General features: G+C 46.0%; 1 protein-coding gene and 1 long non-coding RNA gene across 4 annotated transcripts in view; one reads left to right on the forward strand and one right to left on the reverse strand.

The window, feature by feature from the left end:
• The window catches only part of AMMECR1L (AMMECR1 like), a 24,458-nt gene extending 980 nt beyond the window's left edge, over window positions 1-23,478 (forward strand). The window contains exons 2-8 of one of the 3 annotated variants that reach the window (XM_008050564.2): window positions 761-870; window positions 9,963-10,407; window positions 13,516-13,626; window positions 14,217-14,331; window positions 15,561-15,651; window positions 18,217-18,313; window positions 19,978-23,478. In XM_008050564.2, the coding sequence (XP_008048755.1) occupies window positions 10,001-10,407; window positions 13,516-13,626; window positions 14,217-14,331; window positions 15,561-15,651; window positions 18,217-18,313; window positions 19,978-20,089 (933 nt within the window). In that variant the 5' untranslated portion in view covers window positions 761-870; window positions 9,963-10,000 and the 3' untranslated portion in view covers window positions 20,090-23,478. Of the gene's footprint in view, window positions 1-760; window positions 871-9,948; window positions 10,408-13,515; window positions 13,627-14,216; window positions 14,332-15,560; window positions 15,652-18,216; window positions 18,314-19,223 lie in introns of those variants that run through there. The other 2 variants (XM_008050565.2, XM_021708846.1) reach the window with 2 other exon arrangements.
• A 2,776-nt stretch (window positions 23,479-26,254) lies between these two features.
• LOC110594863 lies at window positions 26,255-27,277 on the reverse strand. The gene is made up of 3 exons (XR_002481496.1): window positions 27,223-27,277; window positions 26,807-26,827; window positions 26,255-26,611 (listed from the first exon to the last, which is right to left on the reverse strand). It is a non-coding gene; the product is annotated as an uncharacterized LOC110594863 (long non-coding RNA).
• Window positions 27,278-27,470: the final 193 nt, after the last annotated feature.

Raw genomic sequence — 27,470 nt, forward strand, 5'->3', positions numbered from 1 at the left:
TGCCGGCGTCCCTTCACCTTGCACCTGCGGGCTCGTGCCTCGGCTTCCCCGGCCGTGGGCTTTGCCCTTCACTCCCTGCCCTCCGCCGCGCCTGTCCTGATCTGAACTCCTGTCAGTGCCACGCTCCCTCGCCCGGGTCCCTCGGGCCTCAGCCTCTTTCGCGGCGCGCTCCTGGGGGAGAGTGGGTGGGGCCTGGACGCCCCTGTTTACATCCTGGGTAACAGCTCGGTTCCCTGGACTGGGGAGTGGGGAGAGTTGGTGGGGAGACAGGAGAGGCTTCTGCACGACGAAGAGCGGGATGGATGGCTCTCGGCCACACTCAACGTCTCCTCCTGGCCAGGAGGGTGGCCTGACCTCAGGTCCCGGCCTTCCGTCCAGTAATTCTTCAGCACTGTCTTTGCAGAGGATTGGGGGATATGCTTGCTTTCTGAAGCCACGGAGAGCCTCGCGTGGTGTGTCCTGCCGGAGAGCAACTTTGATCCAAATTGGGGGGGGGGCTTTACGCGCGTCTCTTGCTCAGGCTCGACAAACCCTCTGATCTGTGTCTTCCCCGTGATGACGCTGAGGGTGAGGTGATTCAGGGCACGGGGCTGCCACCCCTGCCTCGCATTTAGAGCTTGCAGTGTTCTGAAGTAGGGAGAGCATGTTCTCCAGCTTCTTTCCCCCAGAAATTGCTCTGTTGGGTTGTTTTTTCGAAAACTGTCTTACCTCTGCACTACCTGGATTTTGTGTGTTCACTGCACCTTCATTTCCACCTTAGGTACAGGAAGAAGGAATGGAACTGGAAGGAAGAAAATTCATTCCAGAGACAAAATAGCTCCCCTCCTCTGTTGTAGCTATTCCTCTGGCAATACAAACTTTCTGCTTTCAGTGAGTATTATCTTGGACCTATTTAGAGTAGTATTTTGTTGCTGTTTTCGGTTTTAGGCCTTTGGCTTGGATTTTAGGATGTTCTGTGTATTTGTTCATTTGTATTTTTCTACTTTCATGAGTGGGCCCGGATATACTGATGCGGTTCTTCCGGTTGTTCTCTTTTAAATTAGTTTAAATATGCAAAGGCAAGTTTATTTTCCATAATCCCTTTAGAGTGATCTAGATGGTGGTATAGCATTACGCTTTATGTTTCTAGTGCTTGAGGTTGGTTTCTCACCCTTCCCAAATTACTCACTTTTTTAAGACAACCAAAGAGGTTGTCGTAACTCTTAAGTTAATTAGCCTATGTTAATTTTCATCCTGATCAAGGTCATTACTGATTCTCTTATGTGGTTTTGGACTTCATAGATTTTTGGAATGTTTTGTCCCAAATTTGCTGTGGTGATATTATTTTCTTGAAAATCGCGTCACAGATTTGAAAATAATTTGAATTCTGCATGTAGACTTTAAACACAATTCTGAAAAAATTTTCATTACTGCTTCGTCCTCTTGAACTTATTAATGGTAGTGTGCTAATACTTAAGAGTGCTTTGCATCTCAGCCCCTCTGTGAGGGAGGCAGGAGACAAATGTTTTCATTTTACAAATGAAAGAACTGAGACCCTGAAAGATCTGGGACCTTGCCATAGGTCACAACAAGGAGCAGAGAGGTGAAAAACAAGTTTTGACTATATATAAGTTTTCTTTATACTAAATTGACGTGAAAATGAAGAGTTCTGTGCATTTTTTAAAATCTGTAAATCTTAAAAGCAATTGGCAATTGTTGTCTGGTGCCATGGCACATGACTATAGTCCCAGCTACATGGGAGGCCCAGGCAGGAAGATTGCTGGAGCCCAGGAGTTCAAGACTGCAGTGTGCTATAATCACACCTGTAAATAGCCACTGCACTCCAGCCTGGGCAACGTAGTGAAGACTTGTCTCACCAAAAAAAAAAAAAAAAAAAAAGGCAGAAAGAAAAAAAAGAAAGCAATTGTGTAGGTAGATGTGCGTTTTGCAGGAAAAGTTTTCACACACCAGTTGTTTTGGGTGTGTGTGTGTATAGGTGTGTGATGGGATTTCAAAAATAATGATTATTTGGAATGATTACCAGAATGTTTGTGGGTTTTTCATCTGACAGTTTCCTGGAATAGTTCCATAGTAAGACAGAGTTATAGCTCAGGTGCCATTTCAGTACCCATAATGTAATTATTAAATTGAATTTCAACTCAGCTCTCTGTCACAAAGGAAACAACAGCTTGTTCCCTTCTGTGGGAAGCTTGATTTGAGCAGACAGCTGAACACTAAATGGTAACAAGAAAATGCAGAGACCCCTTTTTTCTTTGCCACTTTCTTACCTCCCAGATCTTTTTGAGGTCATGCCTTTCTATAAACTGTTTGAGGCTTGTTTTCAAAAGGTGAATCTACATTTTTCCCCTCTAGGTTTTTCTAGATATTTAAAATTGATTATTGTTTGAAATCTAAATACTTTGGCAGTGTAGTTTCATTAATCTATATGTTAAGATTTCTTCAATAACGGTGTAGTTAGCAAGTTTAGTCTTTTTTTAGTGTATGTCTGTAAGCTCAAATGAGGACCCTAGTAAAATAGAACTCTGTACAACTCTCAGCCCAGCATCCTTTCTTTATGTTTTTAGAGTATAAGGTGGTTCTTAATAGAAGTGTATTATGAGGGGACTTCTCCGAGCTGTTATTCTTATAACACTACTTTATTAGTAGGGGTGGTATTGGCAATAGCAGGGACTTAGTTATGTGCCAAAGAACTGCCAGGTACTTGTCATTGAATGCTCACAAGTAACCCTCTGTGGTAGCAGGAGATCTGATAACTTGCCTGAGTTTGTTGGGATGTGAGCTTAGACTGCAACAAGCCCAGGCTCTGTCCTCTGAAGGTGGGAACTGCTCTTGGAATATGTGAACTTGTTTTTGGTGTACTTAATAGCCTTGGAAGAGACCCACAGCGAGGAAGGGAGTCCTCTCTGCCTAGCCAGCCACTTGAGTCAAGGAGTCCTCACATCCTTGTGTCTATACTGTTTTCATTACCTTGTTTGCAAACATTGACAACGTATGAGAAGTGGTTTATATTAATCCCTGAAATCATACATTGCCATCCAGGCAAATAAATTCTCCAGTGGGTAGCTCTTAACGTGCCCTGTTATTGAAAAGAGGAAGAAATACATTTTCTTCGGTGCGGTTAAGATTGGAAAACCTGGCCAGGCTTGGTGGCTCGGCCTGTAGTCCCAGCACTTTGGGAGGCTGAGGCGAGAGGATTGTCTGAGCTCAGGAGTTCGAGACCAGCCTGGAAAACTTAGTGAGACCTCGTCTCTACATTAAATCACAAAAATTAACCAGGTGTGGTGGCATGTGTCTGCGGTTCCAACTACTTGGAAGGCAGACAGAAGGGTCACCTAAGCCCAGCAGGTCGGGGCTGCGATGACTGTGAATGTGCCACTGCACTCCAGCCTAAGCGAAAAGAATGAGACTCCAACTAAAAAAAAAAAAAAAGGCCAGACTTTGGGAGACCGAAGTGAGGGGATTGCCTGAGGCCGCCGGTTCGAGACCAGCCCTGGCATCTTGGTGAGACCCTGTCTCTACACTAAATCAGAAATTAGCTGGGCGTGGTAGCACACACCTATAGTTCCAATTACTTTGAAGGCTGAGGTGGAAGGATCACTGGAACCCAGTGGGTTGACACTGGGGTAGCCACGAGTGTGCCACTGTATTCCTGCCTGGGCGACGGAGTGAGGCTCCAGCTCAAAAAAAAAAAAAAAAGGATGACCTGTCAAAAGAAAAGCCCTGAGCTGCCCAGTGTTAAGTGATACGCAAAGCCAGGTCTAGAACTGACCAGTTACTAGTGTATTTTAGGAAAGGTAACAGCTGCCAGCATAAATCGGACCAGGAGGTGAATTTAGGTGATAGTTGACCTAATTTTTAGAATGAATTACCCATGTTGTCTATCCTTTGTGCTATGAGTAATTATTAAACCATCCCTTGGTTTGGGCTGATTAGAGTTGACATTGTTGATAAGAATAAGTACTTGTAATTCAGTCACCCTCAGGTTCTCAGACTTTGCAGTCAGCACTTCACAGTGGAACCAAGGAACTAAAGATGAGATTGTGTATAAAAAAAGACAAACTTAAATACAATTACTAGGAGGTCTGTAGATAAGATTGTTGGTGAAAGTCAGCAGTGTGTGTGTGTGTGCGCACGCACGGTATATAGGGCACCGTGTTAGGTGCTGTTAAAGATAAAACACATGCCATGTGGCCTCTCAAGCTCAGGGTGATGCTGGTTTCCCCACAGAGAGGGGGAGGAAGAGTCACTCAGTGTCCTTTGAAGTGGGCCCCAATGAAGGTCAGGACCCAGTTGAGTGTTGTACGCCAGGTAGAGAGGAGAGGGTGTCCGATAAGGACTGGGCAGGAAGGACACAGCAGCATGGCTGAGGAAGGGGCGGTGACTTTCAGCGCTGAGGGCATACTTTATTGATCCTCGCAAGGTTAGGAGGTCTTAAGTGAAGAGATAAAAACAGTGGTTCCTGTGATTTCCCCTTACTGTTGCAGTATATGTATTATTTTCATCTGGCAGAAGTGAGGTTTTACCTTTCCCTTTTTTGAGTCAGAGTCTTACTCTGTCGCTCAGGCTGAAGTGCAGTGGCAGGCTCACAGCTACCGCAGCCTCGACCTGCTGGGCTCAGGTGATCCTTCTGCCTCAGCCTTCCAAGTAGCTGAACCACAGGCACACGCCACTGCGCCTGGCTGATTGGTTTATTGTAGAGACAAGGTCTCGCCAAGTTGCTCAGGCTGGTCTCAAAGCCCTGGGCTCAGGCAGTCCCAAAGTGCTGGAATTACAGGTGTGAGCCACCGTACCCAGTACACATGGTGTTTTAGAAGAGGTAGAATATGCCACTAAATAGAGTATTTGTTTTTAGCTGATCAGACAGATGGTTAGTCTGATCTACTAAAGTACTGTTTTTCTGAAGTATCCTACCTTGTGCTCACAAAGCCAGACTACTAGAGCACTGAATGTCTCTTACTCATTGTAGAACAGTCCTGAGAGCTGAGTATGAAACTACTTATTTGTGCTGAGATGCCTACTTTGTTGGAGTAGAGTTGGAAGAGTCTCAACCCGAAAGAAAAAACATGCATAGTGATTGGTGTTCTTTGAGAAGGCTTTGTTTACTACTAGCACCCTGGTTTACTTACGTGTAGTGTTTTTGTCTTGTTTGCTTTATGTTGGCAGAGAAATAAAATATTGATCCTCTTAAAACTGTGACTTCAAAATAATTAAGGAGAAGGATGAGAGTTGGAGATGATAGGTTATGCATCGTGAGTATAGATGAAGTACGGTTGGCCATGTGTTGAAAACTGTTAAAGATAGGAATTGGGTTCATAAGACTGTTTTTTCCACTTTGTTCATGTGTGAAATGTTCCGTAGATTTAAGGTAATGGAGTAAGTGTTTAAAGAAGTGTCGTCTAATACATTCTGATGCAGAAAGTCTCTAATTTTGCTTTTGGTCACTAACTGAGACTGTGGGTTGCTTGGTGGCCTCCAAAGGAATGATTGGGTCTCAAGAGCCACGAGGCTTTGGTTGATTCCATTTATTTCACATCAAGGTTTGGAAGGGCGTGGGGGGAATTGTTCTGTGTAAACAGTAGGTGTCCATTGTGAGCCTGCTCCCTGCAGATCCCTGACTTCGTGTGGTATGCAGGCAGAGTCTTCTAGCCTTGGGTTTGTCTGCATTGGTATGGTTTGAAAATCCCCTACGTTGAGCTGCTGCAGTGTGTTTTGCTGGTCAGGAGCTGGTGTCACCCACTCATGACATTCAGTTTTTCCCTCGGGTGTGGTTTGGTGTCATGTGAGTGGTGATTTTTTTTTTTTTCCTATTTGGTTTCATCCTCTCATTCTGCTTCTTAGAATTCTGGGGCTCTATAGGCAAAACCTCGGGCCCTTGTTCAAGCTCCAGTCCTCTGGAGATAATCCTGCTGTTCCATGTGACATGTGTCCTTAGCCCATTGCCCAGTTGCGTTCAAGTAGAGTCAAGTGAGGACTCAGGCCAGGGACATCCACTGTGGACCCAGATGATGATGGGCAGGGGATGCTGAGAATGTTCTGAGTGACGGCTAAGGTGTTGGCTTTGGCCTCGGTTTTTTATATTTTTTTGTTCCACTTTTGTTGACAAGATTCTGTAAACTATTAGATTGGTTCTTAGTATACCTTAGAATATTTGGGAGGTTTTTTGGGTCATGTCCTTAAGATCCAGTGGATCTTGGTAGGTGTGGATTGTGGTCCACATCCCAGCTCTGCTACTTAGTGGCAGCATGACTTTGGACTGTTCCCCTGACTCTTAATCCTGAGGTTCCTCCTCTGTCAAATGATGGCAATATTGTCTTCCTTAGGCGTGGCTTAGAGGATTCCACAAAATCCTGTTTGAAGAGTGCCTGCTCTGTGCGAGCTTTGTTCAAAGCCCTGGATGCACAGCCAAGTTGCTTGAGAACCCAAATGATAAGAGCAGCTAAATGTATTGATGCTTACACATACCAGTCGCTAGTTGAAGTTCTCTACATATCTTAAACTCAGTTAATTCACCTAGTAGCCCCAGGACGCAACTATGATTGTTATTCCTGTTTTGAGGAAACTGAGGCAGAGAGATTAACTTTGGGGGAACCAGGATTTGAACCCAAGCCATCTGGCTCTGGGGCAGCATTTTTAACCAAGGCACTCTGTTCTCTTTTAATCTAAATAAGGCCATGCTCGGTGCCTCACACCTATAATCCTGGCACTTTGGGAGGTGGAGGTGAGAGGATTGCCTGAGTCCAGGGGTTCAAGACCAGCCTGCTCAACTTGGTGAGACCTTGTCTCTACATTAAATCAAAAATTTAGCTGGGCGTGGTGGCGTGTACCTGTGTTCTAGCTACTTGGAAGGCTGAGGTGGAAGGATCACCTGAGCCCAGCAGGTTGAGGCTGCAGTGGCCGTAAGCATGCCACTGCGGTCCAGCCTGGGTGACAGAGTGGGACTCCAACTCAAAAAAAAAAAAAAATCTAATTAAGACTATGATGTCTATGCTCAGAAGCATTAGTCATTGAAGGAGGCTTCCTTCTATCAAGTACCGTGAGGTGTTCTTAAAAAGAAGCCCCTGTTTCATACCAGACCTTGAGGTGTGCAAGCTGTATCCCTTAGCTGCAGAGAATTTTACTGTCACTCGGAATTGCCGTATGTGTGTGTTTTGTTATGGGTGAGCACATTTGAAGAACATAAATAATACTTGTAAAATTCATCTATATTTCTTTGGTCAGAGTCTCACTCTGTTGCCCAGGCTGGAGTATAATGGCATTGGCCACCACAGCCTCAACCTGCTGGGCTCAAGTAGTCCTTCTGCTTCAGCTTTAACTACAGGTGTGTACCACCGTACCTGGTTGATTTTTCTTGATTTACCGTGGAGACGAGGTCTCGACAAGTTGCCTAAGCTTGTCTCAAACCCTTGGGCTCAGGCAGTCCTCTCACCTCTGCCTCCCAAAGTGCTAGGATTACAGGTGTGAGCCACCACATTCAACCAATTTTTATATCTTATTCGGGCTCAAATGTCAAGTTGCTTGTGTAGAAATAACGGCTTTGCAAATATGTATATAAATATTTAGTTTTATTTAAAAGGCTGACTGGGCAATGTAGCTCATGCCTGTAATCCCAGTAATTTGGGAGACCGAGATGGAAGGATTGCTTGACCCTGGAGTTCGAAATCAGCCTAGGCAACATAGCAAGACCTCGTTTCTACAAAATCAGAAAATTAGCCAGGCATGGTGTCATGTGCCTGTAGTCCCAGTTACTTGAGAGGCTGGGGTAAGAGGATCACATGTGCCCAGGAGGTCGAGGCTGCGGTGAGCCCTAATAATGCCACTGCACTCTCACCTGGGTGACAGAGTGAGACCCCGACTCAAAATAATAAAAATCAAGAAATCATCTAGGCATGGTGGCATGTGCCTATAGTCCCAACTACTCAGGAAGATCACTTGAGCCCAGGAGGTCAAGGCTGCAGTGAGCCATGGTCCTGCCACTGTACTCCAACCTGGGTGACCCTGACTCTAAATAAGTAGATGAATAAGAGGCTGAAGAACTTACAACTGAAGTACTGTGTTGTAGAGTGACACCTAAAAGATGATACGCTGCATGTGTAAGTCACAGGGAAAAATTTAGACAGAGCTGGGCTCGGTGGCTCAGCCTGCAATCCCGCGCCTTGGGAGGCTGAGGTGAGTGGATGGCCTGAGCCCGCGGGTTCGCAACCCGCCTGGGCAACTTGGCGAGACCTCATCTCTACAATAAATAAAAAAAATTAGCCGGGTGTGGTAGCGCCCGCCAGTAGTTCCAGCTATTTGGAAGGCTGAGGCGGAAGGATTGCCGGAGCCCAGCAGGTTGAGGCTGTGGTGGCTGGGAGCGGCCACTGTACTCCAGTCTGGGCGACAGAGTGAGACTCCAACTCAAAAAAAAAAAAGTTTAGCACAACACAATTCGATCTCTCTCTCTCTCTCTCTCTCTCTGGCCAAAACAATAATATGTATGATGACTTGAGAAAAAACTAAGTGTAATTTTCTAAAGTTAGCAAAATTTTACCAACTTTGGTATTATCAGCATGGAAATAAATAACTGACCTATTTTCCTGATTCTATTAAGGGTTGACACTTTTCAGATAACAGAAAAGAAGTCCTCGATCATGTTGGAGCTATACTCTTCTTTTTTTTTTTTTTTTGAGTTGGAGTCTCACTCTGTCACCCAGACTGGAGTGCAGTGGTTGCTCCCGGCCACCACAGCCTCGACCTGCTGGGCTCTAGCAATCCTTCTGCCTCAGCCTTCCAAGTAGCTGGAACCACAGGCGTGCGCTACCACGCCCAGCTAATTTTTGATTTTATCGTAGAGATGAGGTCTCACCAAGTTGCCCAGGTGGGTCTCGAACCCATGGGCTCAGGCAACCCACTCACCTCAGCCTCCCAAAGTGCTGGGATTACAGGCTGAGCCACCGAGCCCAGCTCTATACTCTTCTTAACCTTGGGCTTTCTAAGAAGAAAATAACTCCAGCAGACAACAAATACTCTTGCGGTTGTCCCGCCCATTGTGCCCTTCACAACATATCTTTCTTTAATAAGTCTACCTTTCTTAATTCATTAAAAGTTATAATGATAATTTTTAAAAATGTTTCACTCTCTGCACATCACCACCTGGGATGCTGTGGCTCTCTGGCTCGAGTGATGCCTCCTTTTGTCAAACTGGCGGCTTTGTAGCTGTCTGCCTGGCTGTGACAGGGCAGACATGGCTACCTCACAAAAGGGCTGTGAAGCTTGGGTCATTGGTGTGAGTGAAGGTTTCAGCCAGGTTGCAGGTTTCTTGAATGGGGTCTCAAAGGAGAAGGATGTGTCGAAGCCAGAGTGAGTTCAGCGGGGAGCCAAGGGGAGCGAGTGAGGGAGGGGCTGGCGGAGGGCTGTGAGGGCAGCACGGCGGCAGCCTTGTGTTGGGCTGAGCCCTCGTCAGAGTGACTGCCGGCTGCTTTTGTCCTTGCTGCGGTCTGGGCTTGAAAGTGTGCAGATACATCTACATTAGTGATGAGGAAAGTGCTGAGGGATGTGGTTAACAAGAAAAGGCAGGAAAGTTCCTCTGGAGTTCTTTAAAAATAGGATGGTTCAATTTGGAGCCTCTAAAAAAGGTAGAGAAAGCAGCCTGGTGACGAGCCTGGCAGGTCGTGTGCAGTCTTCCAGTCTGTCTCTAAATGTCCTCACCCGGCTTCCCACTGCTACCCTGCCATTTCCTCTGCCCCGAGGAGTCTGGGGAAGCGGGAACTGGTGTCGCCTGCCTTATGGAAAATTTGAGTTCCTCTTTAGGAAGAAGTTAGGGCTCTCTTCTCCTGGTCTGCAGCCCTCCTTGACTGTGTGAACTTGGGGGTTCATGTGGGAAAAGGAACGTGAAACTCTTAGCCTGTCCATCCGGCTTTCTTGATTTCTTTCCTCCTTTTAATGCACCGCTTAAACGAACGCTTAACAGTTTTCAATTTGCTTAGGGTTCTGCGGCATTCCAGACCTCGAGCACCGAATCAGGATGGGAAAAAGACGTTGTGTCCCTCCACTCGAGCCCAAGTTGGCAGCAGGCTGTTGTGGGGTCAAGAAGCCCAAGTTGTCTGGAAGTGGCACGCACAGTCACGGGAACCAGTCCACCACTGTCCCCGGCTCTAGTTCAGGACCTCTTCAAAACCACCAGCATGTGGACAGCAGCAGTGGACGGGAGAATGTGTCGGACTTAACTCTGGGACCTGGAAACTCTCCCATCACACGAATGAATCCCGCGTCGGGAGCGCTGAGCCCTCTCCCCCGGCCCAATGGAACTGCCAACACCACTAAGAACCTGGTGGTGACTGCAGAGATGTGCTGCTACTGCTTCGACGTGCTCTACTGTCACCTCTATGGCTTCCCGCAGCCACGACTTCCTAGATTCACCAATGACCCCTAGTGAGTAAATCCAGTGCCGGGGCAGCGTGGAGGGCTGAAGGCCTCGTTCTGGGCTCATTCTCTTGAGAGGTCTGCTGCTTGTGAAGCTTTAATACCATCTGAGGAAGGGGTAGTGGGAAGAGATTGATGTGAAGTGTCCAGACATTTAGAACATCCAACGATCCAGCAGTGGGCTGTAGGCTTGTTGCCAAAGTAATGTTCTGGAGATGAGAGTGGCGTTGTTCTTGGCTCTTCTGTTGGCTCCCGTGGCAGCAGGCAGGTGGCTTAGCCGCGACAGTGGCGAAGTCCCGCCACCACACCATGGGTGTCACATCCCCCTGGGTGCTGGCGTCCGCGTTAAGTGGACGTCTGATGGCAAGGTTAGAGACCAGGGTCTCACTCCTTGACGGCTGCGATGCTCTTAGCAGGGGCCCCCTAACTTTTTTCAGCCACCGTCCCCTGGTAATCCCATAGGGCCACCGGTACCCCATCAAGACAGGCAGAGTCTGCTTTACTGTTTACAGTTCAGACCCTGTTGCTTGTCCCTAGGCCTCTAATGGCGTCAGTGACTTAAGCGAGCAGTATGGGGGGGGCTCAGAAAACCCCGGAGTTTATAGAAAGTTGTGTATTGCATGTTTGAACTTCAGTCACTTTCAAAGTACTCTCCATTTGATGCAGTACACCTATCGAGATGCTTTTTCCACTGCTTAAAACAGTTTTTGAACCTGTCAATTTTGATGCCTTTTCGTGCTTCTGCCATTTTCTGCTTCACCTCTTCCATGTCAGCAAAACGTTGCCTTTTGACGACTTTTCTCATCCAGGGAAACAAAGTCACTTGGGGCAAGATCAGGTGAATAGGGAGGATGGGACACAGAGGTCATGCGGTTTCTGGTCAAAAACTGCTAACACTCAGCACGGTGTGGGCAGATGCACTCGTAAATCACCCATCCTGAAATGGGTAAATGTACTGAAAGAATTTTCAAAAATTCACTGAAGCTAAACACAGCCTCTTACAACAATGCTGACTGGTATACTGATGCCCATCAGTTCCTGGAATACTTAACCCTAGTGGGGGAGGCTTGTGCTATAAGGGACCTGCCCTTCGAAAACTAATTCTGGGGTTTTTTTTGGGTCCCCCTTCATGTGTATAAAGTATAAAGTAAAATGAAGAAACTCATGCCAGCATTTTCTTCTTTCTCAGAATTGGAAGCAGCTCTGAGCTGGCTTTGAAGAGCATTGCTGCTTTCTTGATATTTGTTTTTAGGGGAAGGTTTTGGAACATTTGTTGACCAGAATCATTCATTCCTTAACTGTTGGTTGCCATATGGAGGTGTGCAGGGCATGGAGGGGGTATGAAGAAAAAAGGCCTGCCTGTTCTTGGGAGACTTGTTGAGTTGGCAAATCACACATACACCAAACTATGAATGTAGCATGGGAAAGTTACTCCTCTGCGAGTGTGTCAGAGGAGAGGAAAATTTGCTGAGTTTTTGCTCTGAGATACTGTAATTGGAAAACTCCCACCTGAGCCCAAGTAAGAGCCAGGTGAGCCGAGCAAGAGAGGCTGCTCTGGAGACACAGGTTGCGACTTCCGTGGGGAGGGAAGGTTCAGGCTGTTGTTTTCAGATGCTGCATCTCCTTCCTGCAGGCAGTGAAAGCCTCATTTATCTTGAAGGGCTTTCGAGCAGACAGTAACTCTGGCTGGTGCTTTGCTGGAAGGAGAAGATGGGTGGTGGGAGATCTGCCGCGGGAGCCATGGTGACAAGGATCAAAGAAGTAGACAGCCTTGGGAGCTTAGCCCTTTGCACTCAGACATCTCGCAGGTCACCTGCCAGCAACTCGACCACTTTTTAGGAAAGGGAAAAACTCATCACTCCATGTTAAATGGCGTAGTGTTGGAACCAATTATTTTGTTGCAGTTATATTTGACTTATAACGGAATTTATGACAAAAAATCAAAGTTTTATATCTTACATTTTTCTAACGCGTGGTAATGTGTGAAATGGTCACCGACATGCATTGCGTGTTCATTGATAAATGTTGTGCAATAGTAATTTGTTTGACGTCTTCTACTTGGTGTTTTTCTATTTGAGCAGACAATGCAGTCTCGTTTTCTTCCTCCTGCATTAATAATATGTAATTTACTGTCCATTCTGTGTACCACTGTGAAAACACCTTACACATTCTCTTTCTATGTAATGCCTGCTGACATTTTTAAACATATCTCAGTATATATTCCATCTCTTTATTTGCTTTTTTGTGCAATTTGAATGGAAAACTTCAAGGAAACATACATTAAAAAAAATTGCACTGGCATATGTTTGCCCTATATAATTACTAGCAATCTCTTTATTTCCCCAAAGAGGGGACATCTGAGTGGTTAGCTAGATTTACAATGTCCCCTTAGAGGGAACATCCGAGTGCAAAGGACTGTGTTGCCTCTTAGAAGTAAACAATCAAGAATCTAACTGCACTCCAGCCTGGGCAACAGAGTGAGACTCCAACTGGAAAAAAAAAAAAGAATCTAAGTGATAAGCACATTGGGAGTGTGGAGGGATTGCAGGGAGAAGAGACAGCTCTGTAACCTCTTTCTAAAAAAAAAAAATCAGTTACCATCAATCCGATGTAGCCTAATGAGGTGTGACTCTGGCCTAGAAACAGAAAGTGGCAACTCCTAATAAGAAGCTTTCTTAAGACTTTTTTTTTCTTTTCTGAAAACTTATGGCGGGGTTTTCAGTTGAGGCATGTGGTCATGAAAGGTAGAGCTGGACATGTGACTACTGGTAAAAACGGAGTAAAGAGAATATGGAGAGTTAGAAGAAGAAGTTGAGCACTGGCACAGGAAAGGAAGACAGTGCATCAGTGCAGTGGCAAAGTGAATTAAAGCTGTCAACGTGGAATGTAGGAACAGCAACACAGCCTGTCTTCAGGTTGCCTCTCAGGCTTCTCTCTGTTCCCAGGCAGGAGCTCTGCCACTTCCAGAAAGGCAGAGCGTCCCTCAGGCAGTCAGCAATTCAGGAAACCGTCCTTTTGGGCAGTAAAAGAAATGAACAGGGACATAGCCAGAAATTTTTGTTCTCATCCATAATTAATTTGGGACTGGAGAATGTTTTGTGTTCTGCTTTTTTTTAGTCCGCTCTTTGTGACATGGAAGACAGGGCGGGACAAGCGGCTTCGTGGCTGCATTGGGACCTTCTCAGCCATGAATCTTCATTCAGGACTCAGGGAATACACGTTAACCAGGTAATGACACCAGACATTAAGAACGATAGATAGGCTGGAGTGGTGGCTCACAAGTATAATCCCAGCACTTTGGGAGGCCGAGGTGAGAGGATTGCCTGAGTCCAGGGGTTCGAGACCAGCCTGGGCAACTTGGTGAGACCTCGTCTCTACAATAAATCCAAAAATTAGCTGGGCGTGGTAGCGTGTGCCTGTAGTTCCGGCTACTTGGAAGACTGAGGTGGAAGGATCACTGGAGCCCAGCAGGCCGAGGCTACGGTGGCCGTGAGCGTGCCACTGCACTCCAGCCTGGGCAACAGAGTGAGACTCTAACTCAAAAAAACAAACAAACAGATAAATTGACTAGAATTGTAAAAAACTGCCTGGCTTTATTTCTTCTAAGTGATAGATCTTGAATATCCTTTTCATAATCCACAAATGTAAGGACTTTAATCTGAAGAGACATTTATAAGTTCGAGTATAGACAGTTGATAGCATTGAGTTGTTTTTAATGTGTTCTCCACTTAAGATTCATAAATATGTAGGCTCTGTGGCACATGGTGTTGGCTTTCAACTCCAGAGCAGCCTTACATCTCTTTTCTGTCCCCCTCCAGTGCACTTAAGGACAGCCGATTTCCCCCCCTGACCCGAGAGGAGCTGCCTAAACTTTTCTGCTCTGTCTCCCTCCTTACTAACTTTGAGGATGCCAGTGATTACCTGGACTGGGAGGTGAGAACAGCCGCATTTGGAACTCTGCATCTCTCGTTGCATTTGGGTTCGGGTTAGTACATGGTAATGTATCTCCTTCATTGAGAGAGGGTATAAGAATGTGAAAGCTGAGTTTGGAACCAGCTATGGGCAACATAAGGACAGAGAGGTGCTATTATATCCGGAGTAGGAAGAGACATAAATGTAAAGCTTTTCTTCTACCATTTCTTCCTGGTCCACTTTGTTCCACATCCTTCTCCCATTCTAATAAGAAATAATGGAGCTGGGTACAGTGGTTCACATCTTTAATCCCAGCACTTTGGGAGGCTGAGGTGGGAGAATTGCTTGAGCCCAGGAGTTCGAGACCAACCTGGGCAACATAGAGAGATCTTGTCTCTACAAAAACAAAAAATAAGCTAGCCGGGCTCAGTGGCTCAGCCTGTAATCCCGTGCTTTCGGAGGCTGAGGTGAGAGGATTGCCTGAGCCTGCAGGTTCGAGACCCGCCTGGGCAACTTGGCGAGATCTCATCTCTACAATAAATCAAAAAATTAGCCGGGCGTGGTAGCATGCTCCTGTAGTTCCAGCTACTTGAAAGGCTGAGGTGGAAGGATCGCCAGAGCCTAGCAGGTCGAGGCTGCGGTGACTGGGAGCAGCCACTGCACTCCAGTCTGGGTGACAGAGTGAGACTCCAACTCAAAAAAAAGTAATAATAAGCTGGGTGTGGTGGCATATATCTGTAGTCCTAGATACGGAGGCTGAGGCAGAAGGATTACCCGAGCCCAGAAGTACAAGACTGTGGTGAGCTGTGATTGTGCCAGCTCTCCAGCCTGGGTGACAGAGTGAGATTCCGACTAAAAAATATTTAAAAAAAAAAAAAGATAAAAGAAAGTATTCCAGATCCCTCTTGGTAAAAGTTTTTTTAGGAATCAGATATGAAGAATCATAAACCCAGATAAAAACATTGTGATGTGTTCATTTAATGTAGCCTATTCAAAATTACAACGAGTTATTTAAAGAACGTATTTATACTGCCTTCATTTTCTCAGATAGGTGGCTGCACATATACTCAGTGCTTCGCTAAAGCTCAGCTCTCTTTGGCCTCTATACCTGAGAAGAGTTAGTCATAAAAAGCAAGTTCTTTTTCCAGACCTGGGTCAAGCTGGTCAGGGTACAGTGCTGACTTACATGTGGGAACTGAAGTTTCATTTGAATAAGTAAATGCCATTTCCTTGGTTGTATTTTTCTGTAGGTAGGGGTCCATGGGATTCGAATTGAATTCATTAATGAAAAAGGTGTCAAACGTACAGCCACGTATTTACCTGAGGTTGCTAAGGAACAAGGTGAGTTGGACGAATGGGATTTTGATGAACAGTGCCATTCGCACTGGTGCTAATTAAAGGGCAAGAAAGTGAAGCGTGTGATCTTTCAGCCCACCTACAACTAAAAATGAGTGCCTCCCAGCACTTTGGGAGGCTAGGGTGAAAGGATTGCCTGAGCCCATGAGCAAATTGCCTGGGCTACTGGGCGAGACCTCGTCTCTACAATAAACTGAAACATTATCCAGGCTTGTTGGCACGTGCCTGTAGTTCCAGCTACTTGGAAAGCTGAGGAGGACGATTGCCGGAGCCCAGCAGGTCGAGGCTGTGGTGACTGTGGGCGTGCCACTGCACTCCAACCTGGGCAAGAGAGTGAGACTTTGACTCAAAAATAGATAGATAGAAACTCAAAGATAGATAGATAGATAGATAGATAGATAGATAGATAGATAGATAGATAGATAGAAAGAAAGGAGTGAGACTTTGACTCAAAAATAGATAGATAGAAACTCAAAGATAGATAGATAGATAGATAGATTAGATAGATAGAAAGAAAGAAAGAAAGAAAGAAAGAAAGAAAGAAAGAAAGAAAGAAAGAAAGAAAGGAGTGCCTTTCTTCTTCTCAGTACCTATACCTATCAAATTCCCATAGAACCAGGGGTAAATTCCCAAAGGTCAAGAAGCTGGGAAAAGAAAAGGGGTAAATATTTTCATTACTTGCTTGCTTATTTCAAACACTTCAGCAAGTAGTTTGTTTCTTGGCCCCCTAATCTGCAGTGGCAGTTGTAGCAGAATTCTAGTAATCAACCTGTCCGTATTATAAAATTCATTATAAAGAGAAGTTGACTGTGTCAGTAGGTATTGAACTTCTGATCATGAATCCTGAAACGGTGTTTTACATGGCAAAGTGTACAAACATAATCCCTACTGTTTTTAACAAACTTGATAGTAAGTTCTGATAATGGAAATATTAAAAGGCAGGAAGTGGGTTGGGCAGGTTTTCTATTTAAAAGACTGTCTAGAAGAATGCCTTTACATGTTGCTTGTACTTTTTGTGATATGTAACTCAGTTTTCTTTCTTTTTTGGAATTAGTTTTGTTTTTGAAAATAATATGTGAAACAGTATTTGTTGAGTGTGAACCTGGAATAGAGAAAAATATCCAGTTAAGTATATATCAATGAACTAATCATGTGGGAAGCGATTGATTGCCTTGTTGATTTCCACTGTGGTTGTGTCTAAACTTTTTCAAAAGCAGTGTGGATGTGGCCATCTCTGCCTTTAAGCCATCTCCTCGAAGTCATAAATCTAACACACTTCTGTATAAGGAGACACCATAATTGTTATATAGTGGTGAGATATAAATGATGACTTAGATAAATAATCAAATTACTTTTGCTGTTTGAAAGTTGGCTGAGAAAATACAAGCCTGGGCAACTTGACAAGACCTCTTCTCCACAAAAAATCAAAAAATTAGCAGGGCTTGGTGGTACATGCCTGTAGTTCCAGCTACTTAAAGGCTGAGGTGGAAGGATCACCTGAGCCCAGCAGGTCAAGGCTGCAGTGGCCATGGGCATGCCACTGCACTCCATCCTGGGCAACAGAGTGAGACTCTAACTCAAAAGAAAAGAAAAGGAGAAAGTTAAAAATGTGCGGCACCTACTACAGTGATTTAGGGGATTTTCTTTGGTTTTTCAGTTTGATGTACTTGGTTTTATCTGTTAAGAATGTGTAAGAACACACCTTGGAGGCTGAGGCGAGAGGATTGCCTGAGCTCAGGGGTCCAAGACCAGCCTAGGCAACTTGGTGAGACCATGTCTCTACAATTAAAAAAAAGAAAAAAAAGAATGTGTGAGAACAGGCTGTGTGTGGTGGCACATGCCTGTGGTACGCACATAGTACTTGCCAACACACAGCACTGCCAGCTCCTCAGGAGGCCGAGACAGGATTGCTTGAGTCCAAGAGTTCAAGGTAGCACCTATGAATAGCAGCATCACTCCAGCCTGAGCAGCATAGAACAACCCTGTCTCTTTATTAAAAAAACACATGCACAAAAAATGTGCAAGAACAATACAGCAGTATATGTGTGAACAACTTTACTGACCTTCCTACTGGAACGGCTTCCTTCCTGCTATAAGTTCTTTACCACAGAAAACAGGACTCTTTCTAGAAATCAGCAAACTGAAGGAATGCCATGCCAAGGAATACAGGCTACAGAATTTAAATTCCTCTCTTCCTGCAGAGCAGCCCTGAGTATGAGCATGAGGCCACAGGCCCAATCTAAGTTAGCGCCATGTTTGTTCCTAGATAGTTAAGCTGAGGTAACATCTATCTGACAGGATGCAGGAGCAGGGAGCCTGGGATAGCCATCGTGGCATACGTCGGGCTATCAACGCATGTCTGCGTCTCCACGGGACTGCCTGTGAGGTAGACGGGGCCCAGGTACATGGGGGGTCAGTACCTGGGGCTTCCTGTGTTCTTAACAGACTTGGCTGCCTCGAGTCCCCTTTCTCCTCCCGCATTGTCCGTATGCGAGCACGTCTTACTCTTGTGTGATTGTGTGCTGACCTCAGTGTGGCTTCTCTTTTCAGACTGGGATCAGATCCAGACAATAGACTCCTTGCTCAGGAAAGGTGGCTTTAAGGCTCCAATTACCAGTGAATTCAGAAAAACGATCAAACTTACCAGGTAAGCCACTGTCTTGTTTTCCTTGTCATTTTAACTTAGTTGGGTTAGATGGGGGATAATCTTGATGGGATGAGGAAAGAACAAGTTTTGTCTGCTAATGTCCCTAAACCAAAGACATATGGATGAGGGGTCAGCTTTGAGGAAGCAGTGGCAGCAAAGGCAGAGACTCTCCCTAGCATCCTGTGCGTCTCCACAGCTAAGCTGACGGCAAGGGTGGAGTAGGGTTTGGGCCTGCTGAGCAGGCATCAGATGTCTTCGCCAGGCCAACTTGTTGGGAGCCTGACGTTAGGAGAGAAGGTGCTGCTTCCTGACCACACGTGCACTTAGGTTGCAGGAGACGCAGGAGAGTCAGAAAATGCTTTCCACAAAAGGTTAAAAGGAAACGCCTCCCCCGGGGGGAGAGTACTTTTATGAGGAGGCTGCCTGGTAGAGTTGGGTGCACGTAGACTTGGGGTCTGAATTCCAGCTTGACCACTTATTAGCTGTGTGACCTGGGCCAGTTATTCCACCTCTCTGAACCTGTTTCCTGTCTGTAAGACGTGAATGATAGTTAACCTGAGGGTTGTTTTAGGATGTGGTAAGGTAATGTATGGATAATTTCTAGCCCAGGGCCAGGCAATCTTGTAGGTGATCAGAAGATGTCAGTTCTCTTCTCATTGCTATTGAACTCGGAAACACTGAGAGGTTTAGCTTCTGTGAGCGTCTGTTGGGCCCCTCATCTGTAAAATGCTGAATAATCATATATAATCTCACAGGTCTGTTTGGAAGATGACCCAGTGTTTTTTAAATGCTTTGGAGTCCAAAAATTTTTAAAACAACAACAACAAACACTCTTCAAATACAAAGCATTATTATTATTATTACTATTATTATAATTTATTTGAACAGCCATTTCCCTGTCAAAATTCAGGAATAATCACCTTGCAGTGGAGGAGTGATTACAGTGGGAAAGAGATGGCTCTGGGTAAGGATTGTCACACCCAGCTCCTGTGGTCTGTAGTAGGCTCCATAGGTTTGTAACACCCCATGCTTCGCATCCTGACTCATGGCTCTTCCAGAGCAAAGCCAAAGTGCTATGAATTCTGTTCTGATGATCCTGTGATATGGCATATTCATCTGGGGATTGAGACCTGTCCTCCGTAGCCCCAAGGATCCCATAACCTGCTTCATCAGAATCTGACCCAGAATTAGATATCTGTCTCCCTTTTAGTTACGATAACTTGTTTGTTGCTCTTCTGCAAATTCAGATTGCATTTCTGTCAAATTTATCACATTTTAACCTGAAAATAGATATGCAGTTTACACTGGGTTTTGGTGCAGCCATCTTCCAATCTGCCACCCGTGTAATTCGACTTTGAAAGTCTTCATCTGGACCCCATAGCAGATTGCTTACAAGCCTAACGATAAGCATATGTAGTGTTTAAAGGTGGGATGTGCCGAGTACATTCTCAGGGGTGAATTGTGATTGTGCTTTTTCATCTTGTTCATCTGTAATAAGAACATTGTTTTCTTGTGCTGTCTTTCATTTTCTGTAAGTAAGATTGCTCTTGGTCTTCCATTTTATTCCTTCAAAATGTGGAATAAGCTTTTGGTTTTCTCTGCTAAGTGACTTCAGAAAATGAAGCGCTGGGGTTCCTAATACCCTTTTGTGCTTCCTCATACAGGTACCGAAGTGAGAAGGTGACAATCAGTTACGCAGAGTATATTGCTTCTCGCCAGCACTGTTTCCAGAATGGCACTCTTCATGCCCCGCCCCTCTACAATCATTACTCCTGACACACGGCTGCATGACCAGTCCCACCCCCCTGTGGCCACCAATGGCTATGACATCATTGGAGCAGATGCCTCCTCTTCCTGGTCCAGTTACTTCTATTACTGCACCATTTTATGATGCTAGCTTCCGTTGCCAAGTCTGCCTCCCACTGACTGAGGGGGGGTGGGGTTACATTGAATGAAACAGAACTTGAGGGGCCCAAGCCTTATCTCAGCCTTTCCTCAATATGGGGTTCCGTTGGATTGGGGCTCCTCCATGACTAGTGAGGATTATCACAGGGTTCAGAAGACCCTTGTCTGGTATTGCCACATGTGTGTTGGCCACACACTGGAAGCTGGAACTGATGATCCATGAAGGCTTAACCCACATACACCCCTACAGCCTCCCCAGATCAAGTAGGTATATTCCCCTGGCAGTCTGGGCAACGGAGACCAACAGAAACATTTTTAGGTTGTTTTAAATTCCTTTTTTTAAACTCCCAGTTTATTGCATACCAAGAGTTGGTTACAACTTCCATGCTTCATAAGTGGACGCCACGTTAGGGTTGGACGTGGGCACCATGAGTCTTTCGAGGCTCCTGGACAGAGACCCACATCAAGATCGGAAGCCCTTTGGATGGCGTTGCAGATCTCATTACTCAATAAGCCGTGAAGGTTTAATTGTCATCCCAGTCTCAGTTGGATTTCTGGCACTTTTCCTGCACATTGAGTCTCCTGGTATTGCACAGAGCTCTGTGGTGTAGCCTGCTGAGGAACGGAATGGAGATGCCCACGGGAGGTCCTGATGTCATCACTGCACACAGGTGTGAAAGGAGAGACCTCTTCCTCACCACCCGGCTACCTCACTTGTCTACTGGTAGCAGTGCCTATAGCTGGACCTAGGTTCTCAGAAGCGTAGACGTGCAAATAAGCAGTTGGGTTGGGCTTTAGAAGACACGCTGTCATGGGGGAATCCAGGGTCTCTAAGCTGGTTTTCTTTTCAGGCAAACATCTTGAGGGACCTCTAAGCGGGGGAGTTCCTCTTTCTGGTTTGCCTGCAGCAGTGGGAAGACTGTTGATGATTCAGTCCTTTACAGGACTTTACAACAAAGCTGTGTAATTACACAAGGTGAATCTTTATCTTGCCTGACATGCTGGGAATCTTCACCCCACCAGGGCAAATTTCCAAATAGCTCATTTTATTCTAGCTCTTACAAACTTTCATGTGACATATTTCCCTTTCCCGTTGTTGCTGATTTCCAAATAGCTGTCAGCAAGTTTTTCCTCCCTCTTGCCGATTCTTCACTCATTGGTGGCAAAGTTCATAGAACTAGGGGACTTGGAAGAGGCTTTGAAAACATTGTCACAAAGGCACTGCTAAGATGATTCACAGGAAGAGTGGCCAGTTGGAAGAAAGGTTCCTAAGGATGTTACACTGGTTTTCAACAACATGCTTAGAGAACTCGACGAGGATTGGGTGTCAACCCAATGAACACAACGTTTTGATTTAATTTATTTTTCAAAGTTTATGTGGTGATGGTGTGGCTTTCTGAAATGGGCAAATATTCAAGTCAAAAGATCTTTTGCATTTCTTCTGCCAGGAGTGGGGGGGAGGGGCGAGGACACAATCTGGAAGAAGACCATGTGTGAAGCTTCTGGGAAGGGATGGGCAAGGGTGAGTGGGTTTGCTTGGCACCGTCCTGTGCTGCTCATGGGAAACATGGGTGGCATCAGGGTGCCCAGGCCGCAACCTCCCCACTGCTGTGCTGGGTTCCTGCAGCCTGCCATGTTTCCCTTGAAGATGAAGGGGTCATTTCATGGTTTCCTGCTACTGAGAATAAATGTTTTGTTAAAAACAGATGTGATAAGTTACTCTTAGGTGCCATGGGTTGATGTCAGGGTGGCCAGCTCTGGACTCAGCCACCCACCTCCAATTTGTACAACAGTATTGATACATAGGGCTACACTCATTACTGTTCAAGTGTTCTATGTTAAAAGTTGTGTTTAATTTCTAAAGATTAAAAAAGCAAAAAAATGGTGCTAAACTTTCACCCCTGAGCACGCTCGGTGAGACTGGTCATGCAAGCATTTACAGTGCCATGCCCCTCAAGCCTATTTTTTCTTAGAAATGTCGCCCTACTTGTCTTCCCCAATGTGTAGTATGTTTTTATTTTATTTTATTGAGGGTGGGGTAGGATACCTGCCATTTAAGAAGGTGAGTAGAAAATTTAAAACCCAAGAAAAGGGGAAAAAAAATCAGTGCACAAGAATCAGGCTGGTTAAGCCCAGCACCACACTGAAGTGGGCTCAGTGGTTTTTGGAGTGAAGAAGCCTTACTCCATGCACATTCCCTCTTGCTCCCACACAAGTCCAGCAGTGGAGATGCTTGAGTTCCTCTTGCCTTGCCAGGGGACTTGGGAGTCGACCAAGGAAAACTATTTGGCCCCATAAGGCGTGGGCACCGTCAGTGTCCCTCCCGAATAGGGCCTAGTCAGGAAGTGGTCTGGAAGTGTACGGTCATTGTTGCCTCATGAAAATTGTGGCAGGTGGCTCTCAGGAAAAATACCAAGTCTGGATCATGCATGTGGCAGCTTTGATAGGGAGATGACAGCTCCGAACTGGAACTGAACTGCCTTCCACACGCTTGACCAAAGCGGTGATGAGGGTGGCCAGTACATGCAGTATGGGTGGTAGGTTTAAAGAAAAGGGAATGTTTTCTGCTACGAGTTTCCCTTGTCCTTGGGCTGCTCAGGCTGGACACTAGGTAACCACTGTTTCCAAGGAACCAGCCCAACTTCGCTGGCTTGGTTCGGAGTTCGTTTCATCCCTAGCTGTGAGTGCCTTTTGGTCTGGAAAGTTGGCTTGTCTCATAATACCCACAGCTAGGACATTCTCTCTGTAATTATGAATTGTCCTTGTTTTACATTAAAAGAATGTCTTTGATCACTAGAGTTTGTCGGTGTTGGATTGTTTCTACTGTGAGATTCTTAAACTTTTTTGCTTCATAATATTAAAACAACTCATATTAGAGACCCTTTCAATGTGAAAGGTTTGTAGTTGAGATGTTACATATATTTTATTGTTTATAATAAAAAAATCATCTATACAAAATAAGTCCTGGGTGTTAATTTTAATATTTTGCACAAGATCTGTTTTCCATGTGTTAACATCTACGATTTCACTAACTGTTGATGTTATTTTCTATTGAGATTCTGGAGCCTAGGGAGCTATGTGTTCTTTTCGTTTATTTTGTTCTTATTTCCCTGAAGCAAGAGACTATATGGCCTTCAGTGCAAAGACTTCAGACCAGTTCTTTGTATTACACTTGGTTGCCTCTTGGCTATATAACTTCTGAGTGCAAATCATTGAACTCTTTAACAAAGTATTGTAGAGAATAAATCATAATGGATAAATTGTTCTCTGTCCTTTTTCTCGAACCATGTGCCTTCAGTTATATGGAATAGTAACCGATGTCTTATTTTTAAAGGCAGCCAACAAGATAGCATTCAGACAGCTTGCATAGTTGTGTGGTGTTCTGTTACCCTCAATAACTTTGCACTTGGGTATCTTTGTGGTTGGTGGCAGTGCCACTGGTTTTTTGGAGCTGTTTCCTAAGCAGTCATTCATGAACCCTCTGACTTTGGTTTTTCCAGAAAGGTTCATCATTTACATTAGATTTTCAAGTGAAGCTGGACACGCCTGTAACTCACGCTGTAATCTCAGCACTTTGGGAGACTGGAGGATTGCTTGAGACTGGTCTGAGCAACATAGCAAGACTGTCTCTACAAAACAAAACAAAAACAGCCAGGCATGGTACACACCTGCAGTCCCAACTACTTAGGAGGCTGAAGTATGAGGAGCACTTGAGCCCAGGAGTTTGAAGTTGCAGTAAACTGGTCACACCATTGGGCACAGTGCCTCATGCCTGTAATCCCAGCACTTTGGGAGGCTGAGGCAAGAGGACTGCTTGAGCCTAGGAGTTTGTGACCAGCTGGACAACATACTGAGGCCTCATCTTTGTAATTAAACCAAACTTGCTTTAAAAAAACCTAAAAACTTGTCAAGAGAAAACACTCAAGTTTAAGGTATGATTTGGTGATGTTAATTTAAAGACCCTGGGACATGCTGATGCAGTTGACCTAACTGGAAAAGTTTATTTTTAGATGGCCCAGAAAGGAGGAAATGTGTTTAGAGAACACAGTCTGGGTGACAGAGTGAGACTCCAACTCAAAAAAAAAAAAAAAAAAAGAATAGCTGATTGAGTACCACCCACACACAAACCTTCCCTTTTGCGATTAAATACAGTCTCGAGATACAAAGGGATGGAGTCTACGGGGGTTTTGTGTGATTCTGCAGAGCCCTTGAGATGTATGAAGATCTCTAGAAGGATGTCCAGACAGGAAAGGTCTACCTATCCCGAGGCAGTGTGACCTGAGAGTTCATCCACCCTATTGTGCTGTGTTGGCACTGTTGACTGCTTCTATCTGAGAAGCCCTCCCTCCTGGGGTCATGCTTTGCTTGCTTCAGTGCCCGTATCCTTCAGGAAGGCTGCTCTGATTGGAAGGACTGAGCACTGCCCTTTTTCTCCATGTCTAGAGAAGCTTAAGCTTCCTTTATACGCCAGCACTGGAAAACACCACAGCCATCTGGCCACCGCACCCTGTGCTGGGGCCTGGGCAAAGCATTTCCAGCAAGCTGCCTTGGCAATTCATAGTCTTGTCACAAAGCAGGAAATTAGATTTGGAGTAGAAAGTAATACTTGTCTGCCTCATAATGGCAAGAACAAAATTGAACCTGGGTCTGTTGGATTCCTAGCCTGTGAGTTTCCAGTTGTCAACTGCCTTGGACTATTTATTTAGTGAGAGCCAGGGTGTGACCAGATTGGCCAGGCTGACATGGGGTTGGTGTGTTCCGATTGGCAGCAAGGACTTGAGTGACTGACATGAGATCTCCGTCTTGCTGTTTCCCTGGTAGTTTTGAAATTGGGGGGGGTCACTTGTTTTTAAATTTGGGTGGCATGCAGAACCCTGTGAACAGGAAGAGAACAAACAAGCACCAGGGAGAGACCCTAGAACCCTTGGCTTGAGTTTCATTTCCCAGTGAGGAAAATTGAGACTCAGAGGGGACAGGACTTGTACTGGATTCCTCAGGACACTACTGTGGTTCTTTGTACTGTATCAGTTCAAAGTGAAGTTCTTCACCCAGCCCTCGGAATAGTGTTTCAAAGTCAAGGCCAAGGCCGCAGACCCTAGTGTGCTCTGGAAGCAGCTCTAAATCACCTCTCCCACCCCCATTCCCACAAGAAAAAGCACCACTGATCTCTGACCCGTGGGCTCAGGTCATCCACTTGCCTCAGTCTCCTTAAGTGCTGGGATTACAGGCTGAGCCTCCAAGCCCGGCCACCTATTAACTCTTTATTCCTCTGGTTTCCTTTGTAGCCTCTACCACCCTAAGCCTAAGCCTAACCCTAACCCTTCCAGCAGCAGGTGACAAATTAGTTTTTTATTTTAGTTGGAGTCTTACTCTGTTGCCCAGACTGGAGTGTGGTGACATGATCACAGCTCACTGCAGCCTTCACCTCCTGGGCTCCGGTGATCCTTACACCTCAGCCTCCCGAGTAGCTGGGACTACAGGTGCACGCCACTATGCCCATTCAGTTTTTTAAATTTATTGTAGAGACAGCCTGGGCAACTTTGCAAGACCTCGTCTCAACAATAAATCAAGAAATTAGCCGGGCGTGGGGGCGCGTGCCTGTAGGGGGCTGAGGTGGGAGGATCGCCTGAGTCTAGCAGGTCGAGGCTGTGGTGGCCGAGAGTGTGCTGCTGCACTCCAGCCTGGGCAACAGAGTGAGGCTCCAACTTAATAAGAAGAAAAAGATAAAGTGAGATCTTAGCAGACACGAATATGTTTCTTAGATTTAGAAATGTGATAATTTGGCTGGGCTTGGTGGCTCAGCCTGTAATCCCAGCACTTTGGGAGGCTGAGGTGAGTGGATTGCCTGAGCCCGCGGGTTCGAGACCAGCCTGGGCAACTTGGCGAGACCTCATCTCTACAATAAATCAAAAATTAGCTGGGACTGGTAGCACGCACCTGTAGTTCCGGCTACTTGGAAGGCTGAGGCCGAAGGATCGTTGCAGCCCAGCAGGTCCAGGCTGCGGTAGCTGGGAGTGTGCTACCGCACTCCAGTTGGGCGACAGAGTGAGACTCCAACTCAAAAAAAAAAAAGAAAGAAAAAGAAATGTGATAATTTGTCCAAAATTAATTTGTATGTGTATCTCCAGAAGAAATGTGTTGGGTAAAATAACAGTAGGTTATATAGTATTGTCAGAGCTTGTTAACTATTTCAAAGTACTTTCCTTTCCTGCACAGTTCATCAGAGTCACAGGACAGATGTCCTGAGGAGTCCATGGTCCTGCATCAGCTGTGGGGCAAAAGTGGGTCTGGAACTCAGCGTTGGCTCTTTCTTCCATCTGTTCGTCCACAGGCCTTTACAGAGCACCTTCTACTTGCTGGACCTTACAGCGCGCTGGTCCAACGCCTAGCTGTCTGTACACACACAGTAGGAGAGAAGTCGACAGGTGACGGGAGAAAAAGGAGAACAAATCATGCATTCATGGTACCTCACAAGTTGTTGAGTCCGTATCATTTCCGTTCACTAAGTTACCGTCTTAAACACCTCCGGGTAAGGCACTGGGGTTAAAAGATGAATCAGGTGCAGATTTGTCCCCCCAGGAAGCTCACCAAGAGTAGGTGGAAACAGGCCTGGCAAATGGGATGAGAGAAAGTCAAACAAAGTGCCACGAGAGGATACAGAGAAGAGGTCATTTCTAGGTGGGGGAGATGAATGAGCCCCAGAAGGCTCTGGGGGAGGAACAACCTGGGAGTCGTGCCTCGACATTTAGTCAAACAGAAAGCGGCAAGAGCATTTATAAGCTATGGCTCTGTTTTTAAAAAAGGCGGGGGGGGAGAAAAAAGTACGTAAAAGGAATATTCCCTTTTGAGTCGGAGTCTCGCTGCACCGCCCGGCCGGAGGGCAGGGGCACGCTCCCGGCCCCTGCAGCCTCAGCCCGCCGGCCTCGGCGATCCTCCCGCCTCAGCCTTCCGCGGAGCCGCAACCCGGCGCGCGCCGCCACGCCCGGCAGTCTGTCTTGACTTACGGGGGCGACGCGGTCTCGCCGAGTTGCCCGGCCGGTCTCGAGCCTCGGCCTCCCGCTCGCTGCGTGTCCTACGTGCAACCCGAAGGCCCCCAGACGGGGGAAGACTCCGCACCGCGGCCCACGAATCCGGAGAATCCGCTATTCCGCCCCGAGGCAACCACCTTTCCCACGTGCCTCAGTCGCCGGGGAAGCGCTACCCGACGTGTCCGGCGACGGGCTCGCCCCTGCAGCGCTCCTCCGCCGAGGCG

The sequence above is a fragment of the Carlito syrichta genome, unplaced genomic scaffold (assembly GCF_000164805.1).
Source record: "Carlito syrichta isolate Samal-C Ts95f unplaced genomic scaffold, Tarsius_syrichta-2.0.1 Scaffold151581, whole genome shotgun sequence".
In the NCBI taxonomy this organism is placed as follows: Eukaryota; Metazoa; Chordata; class Mammalia; order Primates; family Tarsiidae; genus Carlito; species Carlito syrichta.